This window comes from Passer montanus, unplaced genomic scaffold (genome assembly GCF_014805655.1).
Source record: "Passer montanus isolate IOZ18808 unplaced genomic scaffold, ASM1480565v1 scaffold110, whole genome shotgun sequence".
NCBI classification, from domain to species: Eukaryota; Metazoa; Chordata; class Aves; order Passeriformes; family Passeridae; genus Passer; species Passer montanus.
The window spans coordinates 491332-518157 of NW_024357614.1; the positions used below are offsets into that span (position 1 = coordinate 491332).

Here is a 26826-nt window from a genome sequence, read left to right on the forward strand (position 1 = left end):
TTAATTTGATCTCTGTCCTTTCCTTTTTCTTTTTCTTTTTTTTTTCAGTTCCTTTCGAAAATTTAGTGAAGGCAACTCCTCACTCTTAGCCCGACCTACCTCCTTCTTCAGTCTTAAACACCAGTAACCGCAACCTTCTATTTGCAAACATAAAGAAGGGACTATGGCTAAAACTCACTTTCATCTTCAAGCAGCTAGAAATGTTAACTAGCCATCTTCCTCATAGATGTCAGTGCCCAATTATTTTTTGGTTCAAGTAGTATGAGTTCAGTTGATAAGGCTGGTTTGACATTAAGTAAGAATATGCAGTGTTCAAGTAGACTAATTGAGAACACACAGAACATCTGTGACTGCCTAGTTTGTAGTCTCTGAAATCATTCACCTGCGCTTCAAGCCTTTGGTGCCTAGTACATGAAAAGCAAATGTTGCAAATATACATTACAGTATTACTTACTATTTTAAATTGTGTTTAGCATTTAGCAGAAATCTCATCTGGGCATGCTGCTCCTAGCTAAGCTTCCATGAATGCCAGAGATTTTCTCCGGTGAAGAGTGGTGGAGAACAGAAACCAGCTTTTTTATGCATATGAAATTATTTGGCTTTAAAGAGAGTCAGTTCTCTCTGTCTTGTAACTTATGAGAAGCTACCATATTAAAAACAGACTCTTATTAGATAAAAGGAAACCCTAGACAGTGAAACACCTTGGCAACTGTACTTCTTTAATAGTGACAAACCTTCCCGATCCTACTGTATCTGTTACTTGCTTTCAACCAATTGTTCAAAGTAATTCCGTGAAGAGATTTGTTAGAGCAGACCACAATACACTAAAACAATTTAAAAAAAAATAAATTTAAAAAAAAAGGAAAAAAGAGAAGCAAACCACAGAAAGATCATTTTGCGTTTCTAATCTGAAAAAAATGGCAGAAGAAAACCTGAGCATGATAACAGCTGCATAAATCTTACCTTGAGAGAAAGCTACAAAGTCTCAATGAATTTTGAGAATTGAATTTTGAATCAAAAGAGCCTGGCTGCACTGGACTTTGGATGAGAATGGTTTACTGGATGACACTTAAATTAAATGAATGCACACCAATTGTTACAAAGACAGTGGGGAAAATCACACCTTTAGCTACTATCTTTGAGGTCAAGTAAGTAATTATGTAGTTGCTGGATGATACAAAACAAGTTAGAATCCATGTCAAATAACAAGCAACTTCGTGCAGCCCTGTGACAGAAAATGGTTGTGGACACTTAGCACTTCGTTATTTACAACACCTGCATGCTGTGTGTGTGCCTTTAGAAAATGAAGCATTCACCTTACAGCGCCAGGAATTAGTATGTTTTACAGTTTATCACAGACCTAACTAAAGCCATTCTTTTCTGCTGCTCCATCAGTGAAATAATTTTCTGCAGCAGCCAAATATCCGTGCTGCACAGACGCTGGCACAAACGTCCATGTTTACAAACTTCAAAAGCAGCAATTATCTCGGGAGAGGAACAGGAGAACAAATTATCTCCTGAACAAGCGGCCAGAGCCATTTGCCCAAGGGAAACCCAGCACTTACTGCCTTAGGACTCACCCAGGGATGAGCTAGGCAGGACAGCGGCGGTGGCGACAGGCAGAAGAGCATCTCCACTGCAACTGACCGGGCTGCAGCCTCAGCCTCAGCCTCGCTTTCCCCGCCAGCTCTCTATCCGCACGCCGTCCGGTCCACCCCCGGGAACGCCTCCCTTGTACAGCCAGGCAGGCAGGCACGAAGAAAGGGGCAGTGGGACGGCCGAGCCCTCGCAAGAAGCAGGTACTTTCCTCACGCGTGATGGAGACCCAAAGTTTCCACCGCCCTCCCTGGCGGCGGAGCGAGGGGCGGTGCTGACCCTCGGCCGCCCCAGGGCCTGCCCGAGCCACCGCCGCCGCCCCTCGTGCCTCGGCGCCGTGTTGCCAGCGCTCCGCAGACGGAGGCACAGGAGCCTTCCCTGCCCGTGCAGATAAGGGGACGGGGATGTGCGTGCGGGGTGAAATCCCTTTCCTGCTCAGCATCATCCTGTCCCATGCTCAGCATCCTTTCCTCATCTCAGCATCATGCTGTTCCCTCCTCGGCATTTCTCCCAACCTCAGCAACCGCGGCACGAAGCAGCCCCGCTCCCGGTCCCCGCCCGGCGTCCCCACGCCCCGCCGCCAGACTCGCGGCGTGGGGCGTTTTTGGGGCGCCGCGTCGGCAGCCTGCAGCCCCTCCTGGAGGGCCAACCCTGCTACTCGCCATTTAAAAAAACTTTCTTTTTTTCCGCCGTTTCTCCCATTTGGCCCGGAGCCCGAGGGCGGAGAGGGGCTGAAGGAGCGACAGGGCGAGTGCTGGGCGGAGGGAGAAGAGTTGCGCTGCCGTGCACGGCTTCCCGCCCGCCGGGCGGCCACGGAGGGGTCTGGCCTTGGCCAGCCCGTCCGCCTGCGCTCCCCGGCCAAGGAAAAGCTTCTTGGCAGTGCCGCCGGCCCGGGGGAAAGAGGCTTGGGGCGCCCGGCAGAAAGGGGCGGGGAGCATCCCTACTCCAGAGCCACCCTTCGCGGGGCTGAGGCAGGGCAGCCGGCATCCCACCTTCGCCGGGGCCAGGACGGAGGGCAAGGCGGCCACTGTCCGTGGGGAACGGGCGGGGAGGTGAGCCCGCGGCCCCAGCCCACGATCGCGAACAAAGCCCGCGGCTGCGCCTAGGGCTGCTCCGCGGAAGAAGTTGCCTCGATTCCCGGCCACTTCCCCCAAAATGCAGTGCCAGCCTCGGAAAAAAACCCTTAAAGAAATACATCGGCCGCGACGCAGCTACACCGCGGGAACGGCAGAGACGGCGGGGTTACGCCTCTACACGGAGCGCACACATAGTTCTTGTAACAAAGACCCCAGCACCCAGCCCCACACGCTGCCCGGAGGCCCCGGGGTAGGCGCCCGGCGGCCCTGGCCCGGCGTCCCGCGGCCGCCCCGCTCCCCACGGAGCCCGGGCGGGCGCGACCCCTGCCAGTAAGGGCTCGGGGATGCGAGGCGAGGAGCCCCAGCACAGCGCATGCAAGGGCCAAGGGCTAGGGGAGGGAGGATCGCATGTTAGGCACTTGGGGGGAGGGTGGGGGGGAGGGAAGAAAAAGATGGGCAAATAAAAAAGGGAAAAAAAGACGAAGCCACGAGATGCCGGGAAAGTGACAACAGCAAGCGCAGCGTGTACACTTGCGGGCGGCTCTCCTCCTCCCTAGGCGCTGCAAACGATGTCGAGATAGCAGGCAGAAGCAGCCCACCTCAAACAACACACCACCCTCGCTCCTTCCGAGCCGGCCGGGCGATCCGTGAGCCTCCCCTTCCGAGCAATCCCAAAACATAAGGTAGGGGTACGGACAGGGGGGTACTGTACCTTTTCGGTGCATGTATCTGGGCAGCTAGAGGACAACTAGCTGATGTAGTGTCCCATTTAGTAATCCATTTTAGGGGATCTCTCTGGGAAACTGGAGCCACTCTCTCCTTTGCAATCCTTTGTCATTACTACATGGGTGCTTCCCGGGGGATGGTATATTTAATATTTCTACTTTCTGAATTGCAAACGCAATTTGTTCATTTCCAATGATGGACGAAGAGGGGAGTGATCAGAGAGAAGCATAAAAATAAAAAAAAAAAAAGGCAAAAAAAAAAGCGTTAGCAACTCCTCTCCAGATCCAAATTCCTCTACGGTTCCACTCCAGTAAGTCCCCTTCAGTCGATCCTCGGGAGGTAAGTCATTTCGGGGTCTCCCGGTCCCTCTCTACCAAAAGTGCTCCCGGTGTGACGGCTGCTTCAGGAAAACTCCGAGGCTGGAGGTACTCGCTGTGCCACGGCAGGGAAGCGTAGTCGCTGCTCGCCTCGAGCTGCCGGGCATCGGACTATGCGCGGCGAGGACGTGGGAGCCGCTGTCTCTCTCCCTGTCTCCCGCCGCTGCCGCTCCGTCTCCCGCCGCCCTCCCGCTGTCCCCGGGACGCTCCGCCGGCGGAGGCGGAGACAAAGCCGGACTGGAGCGCGGCGGGCGCGCCCCGCTCCCCGCCCCGCCCCGCCGGCGGCGCCGGGCGAGGCGTGAGGGTCCCCGGGCGGCGCGGAGCGGGGCGGCCGCGCGTCCTTGTGGGGCTCGCTGTGGGCGGCGCTGCTGCCAGCGGCACCTTGGGGCTGCTGCCGAGCGTCGCCGGGCTTACGTCAAGCAGGTGTCGGCGGAGGGGAATCGCCGCCCCCGGCCCTCGCCCCTCTTGTCGGAGCTGTCGCCGCCTCCAACCATCCCGGTCGTTCGCGCCGGCAGGGCGCGGAGGGGCGGCGAGGGGCGGGGAGACGCCCGCGGCAGCGGCGAGAGCACGGGGCGGGGACAGGGGCAGCCGGCTGCAGCCGCCCGAAGGACTCGCCGCTTCTCCGCGGGATCTGGGGCTGCGGAGCCCGGGGCGGCAGCGAAGCCACGGGGCCGGGGCGGGCCGTACCCCCTTGGGCGCATCCCCCGCGTCCCCCGGGGGAAATCGGGGACGGGGGCCGCAGCTGGCGGCCGGGCGTCCGCTTGTCGCCTTTTCTCCCTTCCCACCGCCTCGGTCCCGCCTCGGTGGTCGCTGGCTGCACTAATCCCTGTCTCGGAGCCGATCCAGCCGGGAGCAGGAGCAAGCGGCGCTAATACTAATCCCGCTCTCCCCGTCCCTGCGCCGAGGCCCCCCGCCGCTGCCGCCGGCGGTAATCCTCCCGGCCCGGCGGCGGGGCGGTGCGGGGCGGCGCTGGCACCGCTCCCGCTCGGGCCCGGCCTGCGGGCGTCCCGCCGCCCCCGAGCCGCTGGCCCCGGTTGCGGCACTCCGCGCCCTCGCGCTGCCCGCTCCTCCCGCGCCCCCCTGACCTCTCAGAGCATCAGGGCTGGGACGGACAAGAGCGAGCTACGCTGTAAACCCCGCAAAACAGCTCAAAGTCAGTGAGGTGAAAATCCGCGTGTTCGTTTCTTCGACGGCGGCATCTGATTCCTCATGAGTTTTAACAGTGATTTCCGTCCTCTAGATCTCACCGGAGTTAAGGCTGCGAGGAGAGCCTCTAGTTGTTTCAGCGTGAAGGTATCTTGTTTCTAGGGCATTTACATGTGCAATTACTTTAACATGATTTATACTTCCCCCCCCCAGATAAGTGAAAGGATAGAGTTCAACTAGAAGAATTGCTGTCAGGTCACAAAGTATGGCATTAAAATTAAAATAATTACTTATTCATGACAGCTGATTTTTTCTGCCTTTTATTTTCAGATAATGAAAGGACTGTAAGACATTGATTTGGGATCTGTATTTGATTTGGGTCTAAAATTAACCACACATCCATTCAATTTCTGGTTGTTAGATTACAAGGGAAAACATTAATCTGTATCAAGAAACAGTTTCTTCTTTCTTTTCTGACAGTTTAAACTGACTGTATACTTAGGGTAATTTTATGACCATAGGAACCAAGACCTAATATATATTTTCTTTCTTTCCCTGAAAATCTAAAACAGAAGTGAGTTCTGCACCAAACAGGGTTATTGCTGGAGACAGATAAATATTAGTGAAACAAACTTCTTCTAGATCTGAAAGCAATTAGAGAAACTCAACTGGTACAAATAATTTCTGGGTACCCAAGTGTGTGTCAGTGGGGTAAACCAGATGAATGTACCTTGATTTGCCAAGACCCCTAACCCCATTTCCACAGAGGCCCTTGATCATATCATGGTACTTCTTCCTCTGTCAGGAAATGAGAACAGAGACTGAACATAGTCAGGACTTGTGGGGAATACCCATTTCACAATAGCTAAGGCTGACATTTGATCGTTATATTATGTTCAACCACTACATACATTTTGAGGTGTTCAAAACTGCCACCAATTTTGTTGTCGGTTTGAACTGGAAGCAGATATAGGTTTGGTCTTTACTATGTGCTTCAGCTACTTTACAAGTATTTCCGCAATATTGAGTGGTTTATGTTACCATTGCATTTCTTTACTAATCAAAAAAGGCTCTCTGACAGAGAATATTTTCCCCTCCTATATTTTGGCTTTTGAAAAATACAGACTAGATTTTTATACAATAAAAGTTCTGGAAGAATCAACACTAAAAAATCCTACTTTCCAGATAGTGGTACTAGCTAAGGCATCAGTTACTAGTAGTTTTATATTCTGTTTTTTTTTTACAAAATTGTTTTTTATTCATCCATTTTCCCCCTGTCTTGACTTTCCAAGACTTTATCTGCCCAACTTCAATTAAATCATGCACTGTAGCCATTTCTCATTTAGCCCTCTGCTGAATTGACAACCAGCTCTCCTGTCCTTCATTACCCCTTGGTTTGCTCTACAAAGTCTTAAGTGTCTTCATGACTTGAAAACCTACCCTCATTTTTACCTGACTCTCTGTTCCCTTTCCCACTCAGTACTCAAGTCCAATGAACTATTCTCCTCATCTTTTCTCTCTTACCAAGCTTTTTAGTCTATTTTGTGGAACTGTTTTTGTCAATCTCAATCCTTCATGCTGTCAGATATTCTGAACACAGAGACACAACCTTACTTGTTTTGCCTAGACTAGTTAACAATTGTGGGCTACTCACATGGGCTTGGGGAAGGGAGTTATTACCCTTCTTGATGGGTAAAGGCATATTTTTTTTCACTGTCTGCTTTTTGGCAGCCGCAGCAGTAGAGTGTGTTGGGTTTTCCAGTCAGGAATTCTTGGTGAGGTCTCCATGGAGCTGTGGATTTTAAAATCCTGATCTGAATAATTCACACAGGCTATAGAGAACTTCTCCAAGTCCTTCCAACCCCTCTGCAAAGTAGGTCTTTACCAAAAACTTGACTTTAGTTTTTGTGAAAATCTTACCTCTACTCTCCCTTAATCACATGTGAAATATGTTTGTGAGGCAGCTGGCCTGTATGGAAGAAGAGCATTTGTATCTCCTTCGCTGGCAGCAGCTGCCTTTTTCAGTTGGGACGTGCAAAGTTCAATGCTAATTTGTGTGCTAAGCCCCACATTGTATAATACATATTTCCTACTGTACTATCTTCCCAGATCCATGTGATTGTAGGAACAGCATCCTGTTAGATGCAGCTCTCAGGAGCTGGGATACTGCAGGGGTGCAATGGCACCTTGTTGCCTTTCTACACCAGAACACTCAACGCATATGCAATATATGCAATATTCCCTGATTCCAGTTGTTAATGTTAGATTCAGTTCAGCTTCTTCTTGCCATTATTTCAAAAGCTCAAAACGCAGCAGAGTTTTACATTGTCAAGAAACAACACGAATGGCAGAGCTGAGGACTTTGACAGCTGTCTGGGAGATACAAGGGGGTTTTGCCCCAAGTAAGGTAAGAGATAGATTTGATGTCCACAAAGGGCTTAAGGGCTGTAATCTTAGGAGGGCTTGTACTCCTTTTTCCTTTTTTCTACTTGGACATCAGCATCAGAGGAGATGCCTTTACCCATGGAGCTATATTTCACCACAAATAAAAGCAAAATGTTGAGTGCAGGCACATCTTAATATAAAATAAGTGTTGACTTCTTTAATCTTATAGCAATACTGAAATCTCATCAAACTGCAAATATGATTTGTGTCAAGACAAGATTATTGAATGCCTGGCAAAGTAATTACTCCTACACAGAGAAAAATAAGATCTTTCTTTTAACCACTTCAGGGAAATTCATCAAACTCATCTATTCTCTGAAAATGTGGTTGAAAGTGGGGAGATTTTTTTATCAGATTGTAGCTGTGTTTAGTGCAAGTAAAGGAAACAAGACTTTTAAAAATCAGCAGAGACCCAGTTCTCAGCCTCTCAGTGTAAAGTGGCAATAGGTCTTTTGCCCAATTAACTCGTGCAGGGTGGGGCTCATAGTTTAAAAGTATGAATGCTAGACAATTTACAGCTCTTTCTGAACATGTGAAATGAGATGACATGAAGAATAATGAGTTTTCTCCATGGACGTGATTTTTAATGGTTGGTGAATCCTTGCAAAATTCTTTCTGTAAATAAGGACCTTACTAGAAATGCCATGTTTTTAGGTTGCAGGATGGCATATATGGTTTTGCTTCTCTTAATCACTTTCTTCAGACATCTCCTGAGTGGATACTCAGGTTGACATGGGATGTGCTCAACAAGAAGCACCCGGAGTATTCAAAGTTCAGCAAAGTAGTTTGTAATAGTCACTGGAAATACCAGTGAAGGTTTTGCCTCTGCTTGGAACCCAGAGTGTCTCTGTGCCAGTTCTGTGCAGGTTGGTCTTTACAAGTATGGAGGATTTTGGAAGGCAAACAAGGCTGCAGAGCAGATGTTTTATGCAGGAGGCTGCCCTGGTCAGCTCCCGCTGTACTGTGCCAGAAAAATCAGCAGAAATCTGTGTTGCACTGTGAGCAACATTCGCATGTCACTGTGTCATCTAGTTCCCAGAAGAGGAGAGTGTTACATGATGGTGAAATAAGCAGAGAAAACTGTGGATAGCGGCTGGACCATATGGTGAAGGGAGCGGCTCCCTGTTAAAAAAAACAGAGAAAACAACAGAACATGTAAGATCAATATGGGAAAATGTAGAATTTAACAGTTGTTAAAACCAACAGAAATTTGCCATGATTCATTATCAAATTACTCTAAATACACATGGGCCAAATCTTCCTGTTTAGCATAATTTTATTAATGGTAGTGCATCCATAACGATTTCACCTGCTAATGATCTGCTTTGTAAAATTTCACTAGGAAGGGATTTTATGGTAATTTTTAACTAGCCTGAAGATTTCCACAGCAGGAATATAACTGATGTGTTGTATTCCATAGGCACTTAAGTTCAAGTCACTAGAAAAATTATTTGCTATTGAACTCTATTGGATTTTCCATAAAGGGAAACTTAATTTCTTCACACATTGGATGTTGATGATCTCACATTAGTCTCTTGTAGTTAGAGTCTCTGAGAGGAAAATTAATCAGAAACTATAGAGACAGAATCTGAAGAGAGTTTTCAAGGTTTCTTTCTCTTCAGTTTTGCTATGGGAGAAGGGAGCACACTTGTCTGTTACTTCATGGTGATTTTTTTTCAAGTATTGTGCACTATGTTTTTAGTTCACTCTTTCAGAAGATCCAAATGCCCAGCTCTTCCAACATTGTTTTTAGGTATCGCACCCTTTTTGAGTACAGTGAGGAACTGAACAGAATAAAATGTTTCTCTCAGCTACTGTTTCTGTCTGTATGATTAAGTTTTGATGCTAACTACAGAGTTGTCTGGAGAGTAAGTGAAGATGTCTCTCTGAAAGACTCTCTGAAAACTTGTATTTTGATTGAAAAGTTATGTTAAATTCATCGTTTTCTTTAGGTAAATCCTCAGTTCTCATCAGGACTCATTAAAATAAGGCTTGATCAAGAACTTAAGGAAAACAGTGAAGAGAGATATTTATTTTTGGCTTTGCCTATATTTTTGCAGTAGGTAAATGGGTTCAAAGTGAAACATTGCAGTAGCTCCCCAAAAAACCAATGAACATTTCACATCTGTGTGGGGTAACTAAGTGTAAAATCATCATAATTGAAAAGACAGCACTGAAACAAGTAAATACTATACTAAAAATGTTTTAAGTACAGCACCAAACTGAGAGCAAACTCAATTTTGAGTAAAAAGAAGTAGTTAGTTTAGTAAATCAGAATAATTACTTTCAGCATCCCTTCAGCAGAACTGAGCCCTTAGGAACATTCAGTAAATGGAATTGCCAGGCAATACAATGTTACCAAATAGAAACTGTTAATGGTTTCAGTATCAGAAATAAAGAGCCTTTATTCCATCCTCCTACCCAACACACATACACACACACACACAATTAATAACATTAATGCTTATCCAGCTGACTTTTTTCTTTTCTTTAACCCTCAAATTGATGACAGTGGGTAGAAGAAAGGGTTTGCAACTGGCAAACTAAAAACAGGAAAGAGAAGGACAGAGGGGAAGAAAGGAGACAGGACAAAATGGAAGAGTCTGGATGATGGCTCCAGCTGAGAAGATTTGTGAGTGTGCAGTAGGCAAGAAGGAGGGAAACCAGAGAGGAGTGATGGGGGAAGGAGATATGCAGAAAGAGGACCAAAGAGAATGAAAAGCAATTAATCTCTATGTACAGCAAAAGATTAGTGAGATAAAATAAAGCAATGAAAAAAGAATGGGATTGGTTAAACCTTGACCATTGAGCTGCTGATCAAAAATGATCTTTTTAGTCAGGTTTTATCTTTCAATCCTGAAAGATGACTGAATTAAAACAACAAGAAGTAAGAGACTGAGTAGCTCTAGGTTTGCACTTGCTTTTAAGCAATATGAATATTTTTACATACTAAAGGAGGAATTGATGTCAAGTACATTATGGCCTGCTAAGATACAGAAGGGTGACTGAAAATGTGTTGAAAGACACACAGAGTCTTTGGGAAGAAGCTGTGTCCTGCTTTACAAAAAGCAGTTTTCGTCAGTGTCAGTCACCTCCTAACACAGCCTGATGAGTTCTTTGGACCCAATTTTGTGTTGAAAAAGTGACACAGGCTAGCCAGGAAATAGCAGTGCTCCAGGGCACAGGATCAGTCTAGAAAGGCAGCAGCTTGACTCTCATCATCTCTGGGCTGGATGGAGTTTGGCTCCTCTTGGCTCACATCTGTGAGCAAGGTGAAATCAACAGGTGAAAGGAAGCAAGTCTCTCACATCCTCCCTGTGCACCTTCCCTCACCAAGGCTGACTTAATGTCCCTGTCTCTCACAAAGAAAGGCAGAAATTTATTTGTCTCAAATGGAAAACATGGTGTTATAAATGAGTAATGTGATGGTCGGCTCTCACAATTAAGAGATGGGTATTACATGTATGTATAGTGATGTTATTGTAATATGTCCTCCCATAGTCCTCTTTCCCCTCCCCCTTGTAGTAGTCCGGGCATATGGAGTGGACCAAATTGGCATTTGGCTTATTACTAGGAGGCAAGGAAAAACCTGACCTCCAATCAAGACGTAAGAAAATAATCTCCCCCAATGGATGGCAGAGAAGGAGCTGACTGACAAAACTTTGGGAGGAGTTAAGGATATAAGAGGTAGAGCTGGTTACAAGGATACTCAGCGCTGTAATTTTGCCTTATTCATTCCTTTGTTGTATTTTGGTTAAGATTTAATAAACTTTTGAAATTTTAAAAGTGAACTTCGTTTCTCACAATGGGATGAGCCATAAGTTAGTAGCACACTGTGGTTTTTATGGGTTGCAGTGGGGAGTTGATGGGGTCTCCTGAGTGATTTCTGGAATGCTGTCTAGCAAAGGTATTATTCAGGAAAAAGAGCAGAAATGTATAATTTGTCTGTTTGCTTAACCCCTTTCCCTAAGAGGTGTTTCTAGCTCTAGTTTCATTAACTGGTGTAGAATCGGCTCTCTTCTGAATATTATTCTCTTCAGAATACTAAAGAATTCTGGAAGCATATATTTGGTAGTCTGGATTTTTCCAGGTACTCTGCCAATGGTACTTGTGGTACTTGTATTCAAAAGAGTTCGACTCAGTAAGAAGTTGAACTGAAGCTCATGCAGGTAGGTGAGGAATTAGGTGTTACTCTGTGCAGATGTGATAGCCTCTGGCCCATCTGATGAGGATGATGAGGGGTGCATCCCCTCCCTTCCTCTCTCCTTCTAGGCTCCTGGTAGTCTGGAGTTTCCTGGTGATTGTTAGAACTGAAAAGCATTTGCTAATGAAGCCTGCACTATTAACAGGGAACAAGGGAAGGAGAGCAGAGACTTCCTGTGTTTGCTCATTCCTGGCAATCATTACCTAGCTGCTGCTCCCAACTGTGACTCTCCCAGGTAAATCACAGTCTAGACATTCCAGTCCTGCCTAACTGAGTTTCAGTCACTCTGCTGCCCTGATATTAGTGCAGGAAAATTGAGAGGAAGTGAGTGAAAGCCATTTGGAAGATTAGTCACTGTTTCAACATAAAGGACAAGAGACCACGCAGAAACTGACTGCTGGGAGAAGTCTGATTAACTCACCGTGAAAAGAGGGTTTCAACTGTTTGAAGATGCATATTTGATTTCTGACTCAAATCGTTGTCCTTTCTCTAAGCCACCATACCAAATTTTTACCTATCTTTTAGAGTAATACCTCATAGTTGGAGAAGTGCAAGACTACACATAAAGAAGAAGAAATGTGGAGGAAAACATCAGCTTACATGCAATAAACCACAGGCATCCTCATTTATGTGCCATGAGTAATGAAACTCCCACTAGCTGGAAAACAAATTAACATGTTATTGCCCAGGGTATCATTTATAGCAATATTCTTGGTGACTCTTTGTTTGGTCTGTCCTGAAGACAACATTGTTCCTCACTTTTGGCAAGAATTTCCTGTGGATATTTCTTGGATTGTACTTTCAGCCCTGTGTGGAATATGCATTACTGTTCACAGAAAATCAGCAGAAAACATACGTGCATTTAATATCTACTTATACACTATGTCAAAGACAGAAGTAAAACTTGATGTTAGAGTATTAAATGTTTGCTTGGGCCTGTGTTCAACTGACATATTTAAGTTGGGTGTTCAGTAAAAGTTTGTTTGATAAAAGTCAAAGTTTATTTATAAACGTGTTGTGTTTGATGTGGGTTAAAGTGTTTGGGGAAAAGAAGTGGATTTAGAGGAGTCTTTGGGAGTTTTGTCACTGACTTTCATGGGACTGGAACATCACTCAAAAGACAAAATGGGTGACATTAACCACTTAATAACCATACCTCCTAACTCTGTGAAAACAGAAAACTAGGAAAACCATAAATGTAAATTAGAATAAAAAAGACCCATAGGCATTAAACTGTAAAGTCTGGTTCAATTCTGTCTCACTTGAATCAGTGGCCAAACTGTAGCTGACTTGAGTTTAGTGAGACAGCAATTTTCAAGCTCAAATCCTGATTTTGGTGTTGTCTTTGTGTATGTCAGATAAGATGTACAAAACCCACCTTTCCTACAATCTACTTCATGCTAATTAAATGAATTTATCATTCATGCCTCTTAGGAGCTGTTTTCACATTGACTTTGCCTGTGCTAATTGCTGTCAAGCCAGTGTCTGACACCAACAGGTAGTTATCGGATTTGTTTGTTTGTTTGGAATTTTTTGTTTGGTTGTTTGGTTTGGTTTGGTGTTTATGTGGCTCTTTTTTGGTTGAGTCTGTCCAGAATTTAAGAGGACAAGACTACAGAAAAAAGTACTTCTTGGTTATCCTTAAATTTTCCATTAGAGTTATAAAACCTTGTAAGTAGAGGGCTTGTAAAACTTTACAGTGACCTTAGGGATGGTGGCAGATTATAATATGCATGTTGCTAAGAGGTCTGGTTAATGAGTGCCAGTAGGATTGGAAAATGATGAGTGTACTTTTTAAGGCTACCATGCTGTGATAGATTTTTATCACTAAGAACAATGAAAGGTGAACAGTAATCTACGGACACTGCCTCTTTCTTTCCTCCAGAAATCAGCACCGTCTCTTATTAATTAAATTGAATACAGAACAATATAAATCTCTCAGTGCTTATTCCGCTCATTTCATACATACTAATGAGGATGAGCTTCTGAAGCTGGTGGCTGGGATCATTTATTCAGTGGTGGGAAAAATAACATCAGGATTCAGACCCCCTGCTGACTTTGCACACTGTTGTGCTAGATTTATATTGGCCTACTAATAAGTAACTGAATACATTAAATGAGACGCTCATCGCTGCAAGAGTTACAAGGGACTCCTTGTTTTTCTTCCTTGTGTATTCTTTGGTGAGGAGATTAGGGGAGATGGGCCCATTATGTAAGTCTCTCCTCTTGGTATTTTATCCATCAGTTCAAAGCCCTCTTTTCCAAACAGAAACTATGCCAAAGCTCTCATCAATCATTAAAAGTCCCAGCAGTTACACACGCACTGATTTTGATGTGAAGTGCAACAGTCCTGCTTTTTTTTCCACATAAAAAAAGTGAATCACACTATGCTTAGCAGTTCAAACTCTACATTGCCCAGTATGCATGATTAGTGAAGAGAGAAAATACAGGGCATTCAGCAGCCAAAGAAATGCCTCTTTAGAGCTTCTCTTTGGGAGGAACTATAATGAAACAAGCACTCTGGGTATTCCAGTGCTGCATATGTAGCTGAAAAACAAAAAATAAACAAAGAAAGAGAAAAGAAAAAAAAAATCAAATTCTGGGTGAGTCCTGCATATCCTCATTTAGTTTTTAACCAATAGACCCAAATTCTCAGTCTTCTAAATGTAGAATGGGAAATCAGTATGTACTCTGCTGCCAAACAAGAGTTTCTGTTAAAAACCTAAAATATGGCAGTATGACCACGCTCTATAGGAAATGCCCTGTGTCCATTTCATGAAGTTTGATAGGGAAGCATTAGGAACTGTTTTCACATTGATTTTTCCTGTAGTAATTATACAGAAAAGTACTGTATGGCAACTGACAATAAATGAGGACTTTAAAAAAATCTGTGACTGCTGTATTTATTATGTCTATCAGTTGTTAGACTAAAGACAGGTAAAACTTACCAGATATTTAGATAAGTAGACTGATCCCTTCTTAGAAAACTCAATTAGCCTTATTAGCTTAGCTTGTGTAACTGCACAGGTAACTAAGTAAGCGTGACCACTTCTTTGAAAAGCCCCATCTGCACTTTGTGACTGCATACAAGAATGGGAAGCACTTTTAATATATTTTGCAAGTAAATGAACAGGAGGAAGACAACAATTTCTGAAGAAGACATAATATATTGGATGCAGATTGGTGCAAGTGACTTCTTGTAACCATCTCCAAAGTGGCAAAACAATTAACTTTTTTTTTTTATGAGTGAAAGAGAGGGGTCCAGTACTCAGCTAGTGCTATTTAAGTTATGTGACTGCAATACCACAACTGAACTAATGTAGGGGTGAATGAGGGAACAAAAAAATATAGTGGAGACTAAATTCAGTATTTTCCTTATTTGCCTTTTGTGTAGCAATATATAGGTGAAACTCTGGAAAATATTCTAATATATGTTCCAATTGACTTTGCTTATCACCTTCTGAAAAAAGATATTTTCCATTTTGCCATGCTTCTTGGTTGCTATGTTTTCTTCCATCTGACAGCTCTTGTCGGTGACCTATTTTGTGGATGGAGCTACTCTTGCCTTTGAAGTTGTAATTTGTTTTGGAAGAATTACCTGGGAAGCATGCTTTTATTGTTAGATCTTGAATCAGGGTGGGGCTTGTTAGTCACCTCTGAATATGTGGCTAAATCACAAATAGTATCTTCTATCTTAGGAACTCAAGTTTTACATTAGAACTTTTTTTTTTTGATAGGGAGATGATGATCTTGCACACACTTCATTGTTTATAGGACTGAACATTTCAACAACAGCACTAAGTCTGATTAATTTAGAGCATATAGCCTGTTTAATTCTCGTGTCTGTAAACAGTAACAATGTTACTGTTTATTTACTGTAACCAAACCAGCATTTGGAACAATTTGATGAAATATAGACAGCAGTCAAAATCAATCTCCTATAGTGATAGGAGAAAGCTGTATATGTTTTATACACAACGGGCCTCAGCTCATTGAATTTACCTCCCTTATCTCACAGATTAAAAAAAAAATCCTGTGTTTTTTTCCCATTTTATTGCTATGTCTTAGAATTTTTATGTGTGTTTAGCTTTATAGAGGAGACACTTGGTAAGAAATGACTCATCAAACCCAGCACCTCTTTGTTTTGGCTTCAGTAACTGCAGGACAGTCTCTGCAACATATCAGTTATAAGCCCATAAGAAAAGAAATAAAAATTCAATAAACTTCTGTCACTTACAGTCTGTTTGCTAAATACGTAAATAGAGCCCTGAGATCTTTTAGTTTACCAATTCTTTGCAGTCATAAGGGTCAGGTGCCCTATGTATTTACTGGAAATATCTGTGAGTGCATCCCCAAAGTTTGGGCAGAAGGAAGGAGTCGGCTGCATGGACGAGGTAGAGATGGAAGTTGCTATGGTAAGTCTCTAAGAAGTTGTTGGAGCCTGACGATCTTCTCTGGATGATATCCAACCCTGGGATGCAAATTTTCCTGGCTGCAGTTTACAGCATTCAGAGTCTAAAATTATGGCAGATACGTAGTGCTTTAAGCTACTTCCTACTCAAATGTCTGATTCTGGACTTCTAGACCACATCTAAAATTACACCATTGCTTGCTGAAGATTATCATCCCTTCTCTGTTAAAAGAGTGCTTGTTAAAACCACATGTGTTATTATTAATCACTTATGATTGCAAATCTTCTTCATCTATGCACTGATTACCTTTTGCATTGCAATACCTCAAAAGGTATTGAGGAAAAATGATGTGTAGGTATCACACATCATGATGTTTCAGTGAAACATCATGTGTGAATGGCAGAGAGTACATGGAGGACATTTAGGTGGAGTCAGATTCTGAAAGGGGTGGTGGTATCTAGCATGTAATTAAGATACCATATCCACATTGTAGCCTCTATTTGTGACTCTTCTTCTAAAGCAAGGGACTTAAGTAGCCACGGTGATATTGTGTACTGCCATTGATATCTGTATTGTTTAAATGGTGATTTAAGTCACAATGCTTTGTTGAATGAACAGATTGTACTTGAAAGGGGTCATACATAAAGAAATAAAAATTCAAGAATGCTGTCATTTAGATTTGGATAACTGTAAAAGAAGGACTGAATAGCAAAGCTGGGCCCAGACCCAATGCAAGTTTCCATAAAAGAATAAATCTGTTCAGATAAACAGCTTTGATCAATTTCTGAAACTCAAATATGTTGTAATCATTATGAGGCCAATTTTTATATGGATTGGAATCCATTAAATTCTTTGGCATTATTCCTTTTTTCCACTTCTAGTCATACACATTATATTACTAGTGTCTCTCATAGGAGAAATGCTCAGTTCTGTCTGCCTCCTTCTATTTTATGTACAAATACTATATGATATCCAGGAGAGGAGTTCTTTTTTGTATCTGATAGAAATTCTTAATGCATTATAGTGTGACTGAATTCATCTGTTTATTCAAGCAGTGCACAAATGTCACTTAGTTGGTTTTCATCTCCCCCTTGGCAGTTGATTTCTGCCCTCATACACCTCCTAGAAGGATGAGAGGCAGCTCTTCTCATGGCCCTCACCTCCTTTCATCAGGAAGCAGTAAGAACACACCTGTGTGAATGGTCAATAGGCATGACAGGGGGTGAGGAGTTTAACCTGCCTGAGAGGTGTTGTTTCAAGCAGCCCTAGGAGCTGGCATGCTGGGGCTGTTCCTAACTGGTCATTTGGCTATGACCACAGATTAAGCACACTGGACTGATCTCCACAAAATAATTTTTAGCTGCAGCTAGTAGCAAAACACTGTCAAAGTTTCAAAGGATTTAGCAATGTTTCTGAAAGAAACATTTAAAGGGCCTTGTTAAATCAAACACTCCCATCTAGCTCTAGAGGCATTCCTGTCCCAGGTCTGCAATGTTTGCTTACACTTCTATTGTTTGATGTAGAGCCTTAGATCTTCAATTAATATGCAATTCAGTGTTCACTGAGACAATGGCAGGATCTACTCCGCATTCTGGCAGCCTGTGAAACAGATAAACTCTAACCTTTGCCAAATACAAAGGATGATAAAAGCAGAAGTCACTTTTTTTCAGCAGAATTAAAATACACTGCCAATGTCTTTGTAGTCCTCATCTTTTTTCTTGCTTTATTGTAGTAACCTTCGGCTGGCATTGTATGGCACCTATAAAATACATACTGCAGAACTTAAATTAAATAGAGTTGCAGCAGCAAGCAGAAAACCGGAGACATTGAGTTTGCTGTTAAACAGTTTTCATCCATTAGATTCAAAGTGTAACACATGCTGATAGATTAATCTAGGCTGTCCCTGGAAATAGGTAAGGCCTCCAATGCCATTGCAATGTACCTTAAAATACCATTAGAGTTCAATGGGGCAGGATTTCACTGAGGTTGTTAAATGGGAGAAGTTTGTGATAGCATCATGGAGATCTTTTCATGTGCCTACCTCAGGGCTGAGATGTTGAAAAAGTCAAGTACAAAAACTGTATGAAAATGTATATTCCTCTTAAGTTATTTGAAAATTAAGAGATAGAGGTTTCCTTCAAAGAATAAAAAATGTAAGGTTATTTTTTTAGATAGGAATCAGTAGACAGAGGCGGAAAAAACCCCCACACCCAAAAGCAAAACTAAAGACCTAAATACATTCAAGAGTTGTAGGTTTGCATCTTATGAAAGCCTCTGTGTGTGATTTGACAGTTCATGACTATATCTCTGGGTTGAGCTATAGTCCTGTATAAAACAGGGCAGCACACTTATGATTACTTTTCTCTCTTTTTCCAGAGTTGGGGAAAAAAAAGAAGTTCCCATGACATGCTATTTTTAGTCACTCACAAAGTCACTGCAGTTCTACATTTCTCCTGCTTTGTGCAAGTGTTTTGTCTCTGAAATATTTTCAGAAAGAATAGGTGTGAAGGATCCCCATGTGCCTGTTCAAACAGTGCTTATCTGCTTTAGACAAATCAAGTTTTAGGGCTTTGCCAGCCTGACATGTCTATATTGAAACGTATTAGAGTGAGAATCACAGAAACAGCTCCCCTGGAAGATCGAAGAGGGTGATAATCCCAGTGAGCTGCAGAAAGCTGACTTTGGAGGCCTGAGGTTGGCACTGGGTGATGGATGGAGTACTTAAAAAGTCAAGTGATTAACCACAGCTATTTGAGATTGTGCATCCAAAGGATAACACAGTGTTTGATACAGCCTGGGTAAGGAGGTCTGGAGGCTCAGGGGTGAGGAGAGGAAAACTTCACATGCTCTGTTTCACACTGAGTGGAGTCTAGTTTTGTTGGGAGGGATTTTAGCGTTGATGTAATTGCAGTGGCAGCTCATTCATCCAGGAGTCTGGGGACTGGTCTGCTCGATGGCTGAGATGAGGTGTGGGTTCAATCCTCTCTTGTCTCTGAGAAGACTCAGAGTCTGGTGTGCCCAGGGGAGTGCTGCTGCCTCAGAGACATGGCTGGGCCGGTGAGGCAGAGCTGCTCCCAGCCTTGTTTGTGACACTGCTCGCTGCACGTGACCGAATGGAAGCCACTGCGCCGACACAGCAGTAAGGCTGACAAGACATGAACAGAGAGGTGGATCACATTGGAATGTTGACAGAAGCAGTGTGCTGTGAGAGATGCCTTGTGACATGCTCATCCGGGGGACGGGAGAGGTGATCTCAGGTGGGCACCGGTATCACCAACCCATGAAATGAAAAAGTCATACTTACCACCAATACTTTTTCCTTGGTTCTTTGAAGCCTACTTTGAAGATTGCCTGTTTAGGTTTAGGTTTGGGGATTTTTTAAAGTCAAAAATTATTTATCAAGTTTGTAATTAGTTTCAAGACTATGAAACCAGGGCTATGGCTTAAATAAATGGGCTCTTAACAGATTTCAAGGGGAAAAAATATATATGAATACAGTTCTATTATTGTCTACTTCCTGTTAGGAAATATCTTTAAAGACAAAGTTTATATTCAGTTATTTCACTACAGAGATATGAAGTAACATAAAAAATGTTAAGATTATTTTTAGTCCTAGTATATGTACTAAAATGCTATTGTATCACTAGTAATTTTACAGAAGTACTGGCAGTAAGGGGAGTAAAGTTCACATCAAGAATCTATGATCACAGATCACTTAAATCACTGACCATTTAATTCTGTTCCCCTTTCCTCTGTTGATTTGCTGCTCTAATTTCCTAAATTTGATTTCTCCAGTGATTTTAAATTAACTCCTCTACAACTTAAAAAAGGGCTAGATTGTCAAGTTTTCGAGTGAGTTTTCTGACCAAAAGAATCTCTTAAGAGGTTCACAGTAAATCCAGTGGCACAGTGCATTTTGTTTAAGTGCTTGTCATTAAAGGTTGGAGTGCATAGTAGGACTTGAAAAGAGTTTGGAAGACTGATTCAAGTAGTAGTGTTGTTTTACACATGAGTGCATCATGAAACAGCATAGAAGGTGACAAGAAAAAATTGCAACCATGGAAAAACTATCAATTCACGTTTTCATCTCTTTTTAATTAACTTGACTTCTTTTCTCTGTCATTTACACATAGTTGGTAAGTCATACCTTGGGTCCCACTGCTTGGATTAATAGAATGAGGAATTAATTTATAATGGCTGATTTTACTTATTATTTAATTATTTTAAGGCAAAAATCAAGAGAAAGACTTGATTTTTAACTTGTATTTTCCAATAGCTTTTGATCAAGTGGTTCTAATAACTATCATCATACTTGCATCCTAATACAATTAATAAAACAATAAACATAATTATTTATTTAATTATTTTATTTATATCACTGAAGCGGGAAAAAAAAACCCCAAGACCTGGTTGACTGATATGAACATATTTGACACCCACCCACGAGTATTTTTTCCATTCTTTTGGTTTTTCAGTTTCTGAAATTAGTTACTAAGCACTATCTTTTTACCTTCCCCCTTAAGAAATGTTTATGATAAAGCTGTGAAGTTTCCTGTATAAAGCTTTACTCGCAGAACTAGCACAAATCCTCCAATCCAACATCACGCATTTTCACTGAAGCTGACAATTACTGGCACGAGCCTGTGTACTCAAGACACTCTAAATCCCTGCACATCACAGCACAGCACAGTACATTATTGCTTGGAGGAGCTTAAGCTGTTGTTTTGGTGATTTAAACGATGAATTGCTAGTGGGACAGGCTTGACGTATCCTCACAGGCAAAAATTTCCTTCCCCCTCTCAGTCCATTGGCTCTGTTGACTGGGTTTTTTTTTACACCTCCCCAGTGCTGCTGCAAAGCTTGCCTTCTCCTTCAGGCTTGCGGGAGTGATGTGAGCAGCACAAGCAGCCACAGCAGCAGACACAGACAGAACCACATCAAAACTGACACCACAGCCAATGGTTTTCACAGCAATGCCTTGAAGCTGCACTTTTTGTTTCCCCAGTGCAGCTTCTCAGAGCTGTCTGCTGCTAATAAGTTGCTCTTTTCTCCTCTCAACCACTGCTTCTCCTGCCCTTTGAATTACCATTGTATTCTTTTTTTCCCTCTACTCTTCCACTCATTCTCTCTCATTTGCTCTCTCTTTCTCCTGGTGCATTTTTACATGTGTGAATACATATTTTTCCATTACAACACCTCTTACCATCTTTCTCTGATGCTGTGTTATTGCTGCTGCTATCTTTTAGCCTGGCAGCAGCCATAGGGGTTATATGAAAGACATTCTATTTAATAAGAAATGCACTAAATATTTCCTTATTAGTCCAACACTTCTCCCAGTGGAGCCTTACACTTGATGGGAAACGCCCAGGAAATTGATGACTGATGCCATATACTTGTGTATATGTTTTATATAGTGACAATTATGGGATTAAAAAAGCTTTGCTTTGTATCTAGACAATATGCAGATTGATGCTTGAGAGTATGAACTTTTACTACATGAAAAAATGTGAAGATCTTAAAGACTGCAAAATGTGTGGAATTATACACCAGAAAGAAATAAATATAAATTTCCCTCAACAGGTTCACTATTCTTCTGTTTTCCGAATAAAGCAGTGCAGGGTAATACACCTGTCTGTATTGCAGCTTATAACTGAATTATTGTTCATCATGTCTGTGTGACACAATTCCCTGCTTTGCAGCATTTAGTTCATCCAGTGAGTCAGTAAGTAACCAAATTATTCAGTTGGACAGACCCTCACCAAAAATAAAGAGCTGCTTTTGCCATGATATCCCATTCTTTCGTGCTATCCAATGTGGATATACAATGTACTTTATGTGTCTATCTAATGGATACTTTGCACAACCCAAAACAATTTTGAAAAGAGTTTTTGTTTGTGTGTTGTATAGAGGTGTTGTTATGGCAGGGGTTATAGTGATAAAGCTTCATCTACTAGGAGTCCTTATCAGAGGTTTTGTCATCATAAAAGACTCTTAAAAAGAGAGTTACACTGTTATGGGATACTAATAATGGCTAGATGCTTGGGGAGAGTTTACGGAGGGTAAGCTACAGCTGGGAAATCACTGAATAGATGCAGATTTTCAAAAGCCAAGTGTCAGGAACTGGTTTCATAGACAATGGTACACCTATCATATTAAAACAGGAGCCCCTCCACAGACAAGGCAAATGTAGAAGGTGTTGAATAGGAGCTAAGAGTAAACCTTGCACAAATAGCTCCAATAATGAATAAGAATATCTGCTGAAACTTAATCTTTGGTTTATGGATATTAGCTCTGAAAATTAATTACAGAATCTTCTATTGTGATCTTCTGTTCTCAGATCTAAAGCGTAATTTTGTTGTGTTTTAGTTGTTGACAAGGACAATTGCCTGAAAGAGAAACAGAATAGAGATAGTCTGCAACAGAATGGATTATGAAGAGAGAAGGTACATTTCTACATTTGAAATAATGTTTCTACATTTTGATTAAAAAACTTCATCATAACAAGAAAATCTAATAGTTCAAGATCCAAAAATTAGTCATCTATATGCTTGTCTTCAAGCATCTAAATATGTCTTAAGAAATATCTGAAGTTTTAGCTTCAGATATTATCTTTAAAAGCTATATATTTGCATTAAAAAGTCAATGCTTTTTCATAGACATGGGTATTTGGATATTTTGAGGATTAGAAAAACATAGAAAACCATAAAAGAACTTGCTTTTATCTCTGAGGTGTCTTGTGAACACTGAATTTTAATAATCACTACCACAACTTCAGTTTTCTGAATACCAATCCTATACATTTCCCTTTCTTTATTCAGTTTTACTTAAAATGTCATCATTCAGCATTAAACAATTGGGTTTTTCTAGCTCCTTGAGCTAAGACCAAAAAATGGCATAGCTATCAACTGTGAAAGGAAAAAAAAATGAGGGACAGGTGCTTGGGGGACAGGTGTGGCGACAGGAGAGAGATGAAAAACTCACTCAGAACTTCCGAAGTGTCCTGAAATGCTTTAAACTTTTGCTGTGGCTTTCACCGTATGAGCACCTGCAATTAGCTAAGGCATTTGGTTGTAGTTCTGCCTCCTTTATCTCAATTCCCTCTGTTGAAAGTGCAGGAGATTCACAAATTTGCATGTAGAAATGAGGGACAGTGCTGCATTTGTGTCATGAAACCTGTCTCTCCCAGTCAAGCGGCACGAAGAGGCTGCTACTGCTGCACCGCACGTCCCAGTGCGAGCTGGGCTGACACAGGTTTTGGGCTGCACTGATGCAGCTATGCCAGCATTACTCAGATAAGGCTGTCCCCCAGAGCCTGCCCAGGCTCCCACACAGATGTGACCTTGCTGTTTTTATCAGTCTGTGTTTGCTGATGACTTGGGAGGACAACACAGATACAGTCTTTGAAACAGAGACCTTCACAGAGCACAGATTGTTGAAGGATCCTCCCTGATTCTGGGCACAGCTCTGTTAGCAAACCCTGGCTGCATTCTCAGTGCATGCATGCCTGTACAATAAAAAAACCCATGTTGTAAAAGTTGGTTTAGATTATTATTGGAGAAACTGGGCAGAAAGACAATTTATTGGACCATTTGTAACTAGAAGGAATACAGATCTTAGAAACCATTCTAAAGGATGGTCTTTAAGATGGTCTTGTATTCTCTGTCCTGCAGACCCCACATGTGGTATCAGCAAATTTAATAAGGCAGGCAGTTTTTACAGTTAGGTATTCTCCTGATAAGAAAGGTCAAAGTTAAGGGTTCACAATCCTTGAGTTTAAAAAGATTAGAAATCTAGTTCCCCTGACAGTTCCAGAAAGCATTCTTACTCTCTGCCTAACACCACAGATGGTCTTATCCCCATGTAAACCTTCCACTGATTCAGACAAAGAACTGAACAATGCTATGGGATTAGGAAGAGTTCTTCAACAATGAAGAGGGAGAAAGATATTCCCTCAAGAATTTTGGCAGGAGGCAGTTGCAAAAAGTCCAAATATTTTGCAAGGAACTTTGAGCTTCACACAAAAGATCTGAAAATGTTGGTACTTCCATTTCTGACTTCTAGTCAGACATTGAAGCTATCCATCTCTGTAACAGCTACTTTCTTTTTCCAGGAGGGTGCTATGGTGGGGAGGAGGAGGGTCTAAAATAGTGTTTCCTTTAAATTTGAAGAATGAGAAAGTTTGCAGGATATTCTGTGAAACAGATGGGCAAAGTGATAAATATTCCTTAAGGAAAATAAATAGATTAGGCGCAACTGCCCAACACAATATATATTACCAATTAACAGCAGCATTAGAGCATGCCAAACAAAATCATTAATCTCTCTTTAATTTCCAGCATTAGTTTGGTGAAGCCCATAAATTTCCAGACATACAGTGTTTTGCTATCCAATAAAGTAAAATATAAATACAAACCACTTAGATCAATAGGCAAAGAGATTTCACCAATAGGAAAGAAAACAGTGGCAATTTTTTTTTTTAGCAGAGTTTGTACAAAGCTAGCTGGCAAACCCAGTGTGATTTGACATCTGCAGCAGTAGTGGAGCTGGTGACAGGAAATGACCAGGTGCTTGACAGCTTCTGTTGGCTGCATCAGGTTGTCTTCCTGTAGGATGCAGCTGTTCACGTATTCTTTACTGAAAGCAGATGGAAAATTCATGTAGCTAATTGGTACTACTGACATGGGAGTCAAAGAAATGTTGTTACTTTTTTTTTCACTTTGACTTCCTTTTCTGCATGCCGAGTATTAACATTCCAGATGGGGAACATTCAATTATGTAGCAATTCAAACAGAAAATGTTAGTAAGTTGATGAAAAATGTCCATAAAATAAATAAAGGCTGCTGAAGCAAAGACACATGCTATCTATTTATTCAATTAGTAATAAAGTGCTTGTGGTATTCTTAAACAATTGTGGGAGCTCTGACCAATACATTCATTATTTTTGAGGATAGCAGTGTTGGATGAAGGGAAAATCAAATTCCCAAACTGAGTTGTGAAGCAATGCTGCTTTGTAGATGCAGAGGTGCTGCTAGTAAAGCTTTGTGTAAATATGCCTAATGAAATATTTGTATGATTCTTTCTTAGTAAGACCCTAAGAGATTATTTTAATCTGCTGAGTTGAAAGTAAAACAGATTACTTGATTATACTTTCTGATAAAATATGAATTTATAAAAATTTAAATTTAGTAAGTATATTGTGTCTAGGACTAATTTATAATGCCTTCCTCAACTTCAATATGCAGGATTATTTAGAATAGTTCTAGAAATAAAATATGTGACTTGTTACCTTTCCATATAATTTAAATATGTAAAAATGTTAATACCTTTTGTTTTCTCAAGATGTCTTGAGTTTTGATTTCCTATGAATTCCTAAAAGCAGAAAGAGAAATTTGTGGAAAGCTTGGGACCCCAGAAAGGCTGCTAATAACAATAAAAATAACAGATTTTAGTGAAAATGCTGCATTAGCTAAAACTGATAGACATATGAGACTTCCTTTCTTTAACAACCACTTTTAGTGGTTAGTTTTTTGTCATTATTCAAAAAAGCAGTTGATTGAAATATTAACTTTACTTGCATGCTGTATATTTCTTCTAATTACTGGGAATCATCATCAAAACATTGCTTTATCTTAGAAAACATAGCTCATTTACAGTGGGGGGGTCTGCATTTTTCCCCTGAGAAAAAGGCAGTGAAACAACCTGAGGTTTTTTGACCTTGGTGAAAGTCTATCTCAGTGACCTCTTCCTGCCTTCCCCCACTGAATATGTTGGCTGTCTCTGCAAGAGAGGTGTGTAACAACAAAACAGGACAAGGCCATGAGTAGCAATTGCAGCATTTTTTCCTAGAGTTTTCTTGGACTGCAGCTGTTCCTCCAACACCTCTGTGTAGCCCTATATTACTTACATTACTTAGATATGTTCCTGGGAATAAAGGACAAATTCCAAAATTATACTTCCCAGGAATGAGGGAATGGGTGCAATAAATGACTGGAAGAGCTCCAGACAAATGTATATCTTATTGGGGACCTCTGCAGATCTTACAGAGAGCTTCAGTGACCATTTTCTGCAGGTGAGAAAACCCTGGTGAGATGTGGAAACCCTGGTGAGCCAGCAGAACCACAGGGACAGTTAGCTGGTGTAAAGTCACAGTGAAGTCCTCTGACAGGGTAGGACAATACTGATATTATTGAAAGTGCTGGTGGCTTGGCACAGAGTTTTAGCAGGCTTTCATGCTACATTTCAAAGATTATTCATATTTGCCTTTCATCTTTGGATGTGAAACAGGCCTGTAAATTTTTGGAAATGTAATTCCACTTAAGACTTCTGTTTATCTTTTGTAATATTTTTTAGTTTACTTTGGATAAAATTAGAAAAAAAAACCAAAACCCAAACAAAGCAGAACACTTACAAAAAGGGGGGGGGGAGGTAACCAAAGCAGGGAATGCTAAGACAAACACACTTTGTAGAAACAGAAATAGTGACCTGACTTCAGCAAAACCAAACACACCCCACCCTCTCACAATGCATGAACTTCTAATCAGAGATAGGAATCATAAGTCATCAAACAAGGACTAGTTTTTTACTAAATCTACATTAAACTGCATTAAAAACTGAAAGCTGTCAGGGAGGGCAGACAGTCCAAGAACACAATATTTACCTGTGCTACAAGAACAGTAGTAAGTCTGCTAGCCTGTGCAGGATCACAGGAATGATGTGAGGATGTTCCTGGTATCTAAGTGACACTTTCACAACCTGGTGATCAAAAGCATGAAAAACAGCCTTCCTTCCTTCCTTCCTTCCTTCCTTCCTTCCTTCCTTCCTTCCTTCCTTCCTTCCTTCCTTCC

General features: G+C 41.9%; 2 protein-coding genes across 6 annotated transcripts in view; one reads left to right on the forward strand and one right to left on the reverse strand.

Moving 5' to 3' along the window:
* Positions 1 to 4019, reverse strand: part of SEMA6A (semaphorin 6A) — a 117724-nt gene extending 113705 nt beyond the window's left edge. For 3 of the 4 annotated variants that reach the window (XM_039730882.1, XM_039730863.1, XM_039730892.1), the window contains exon 1: positions 3385 to 4019. The gene's annotated coding sequence lies outside the window, so the exon portion shown is untranslated. Of the gene's footprint in view, positions 1 to 1580; positions 1711 to 3384 lie in introns of those variants that run through there. The other variant, XM_039730871.1, reaches the window with a different exon arrangement.
* The window catches only part of LOC120512516, a 157915-nt gene continuing 133062 nt past the window's right edge, over positions 1974 to 26826 (forward strand). Inside the window, exons 1-2 of one of the 2 annotated variants that reach the window (XR_005630036.1) lie at positions 1974 to 2648; positions 3230 to 3355. Coding sequence is in view for 1 of the 2 variants with exons in the window: in XM_039730910.1 (XP_039586844.1) it covers positions 2001 to 2648; positions 3230 to 3253 (672 nt within the window). In the remaining variant the exon portion in view is untranslated. Of the gene's footprint in view, positions 2649 to 3229; positions 3371 to 26826 lie in introns of those variants that run through there. The other variant, XM_039730910.1, reaches the window with a different exon arrangement.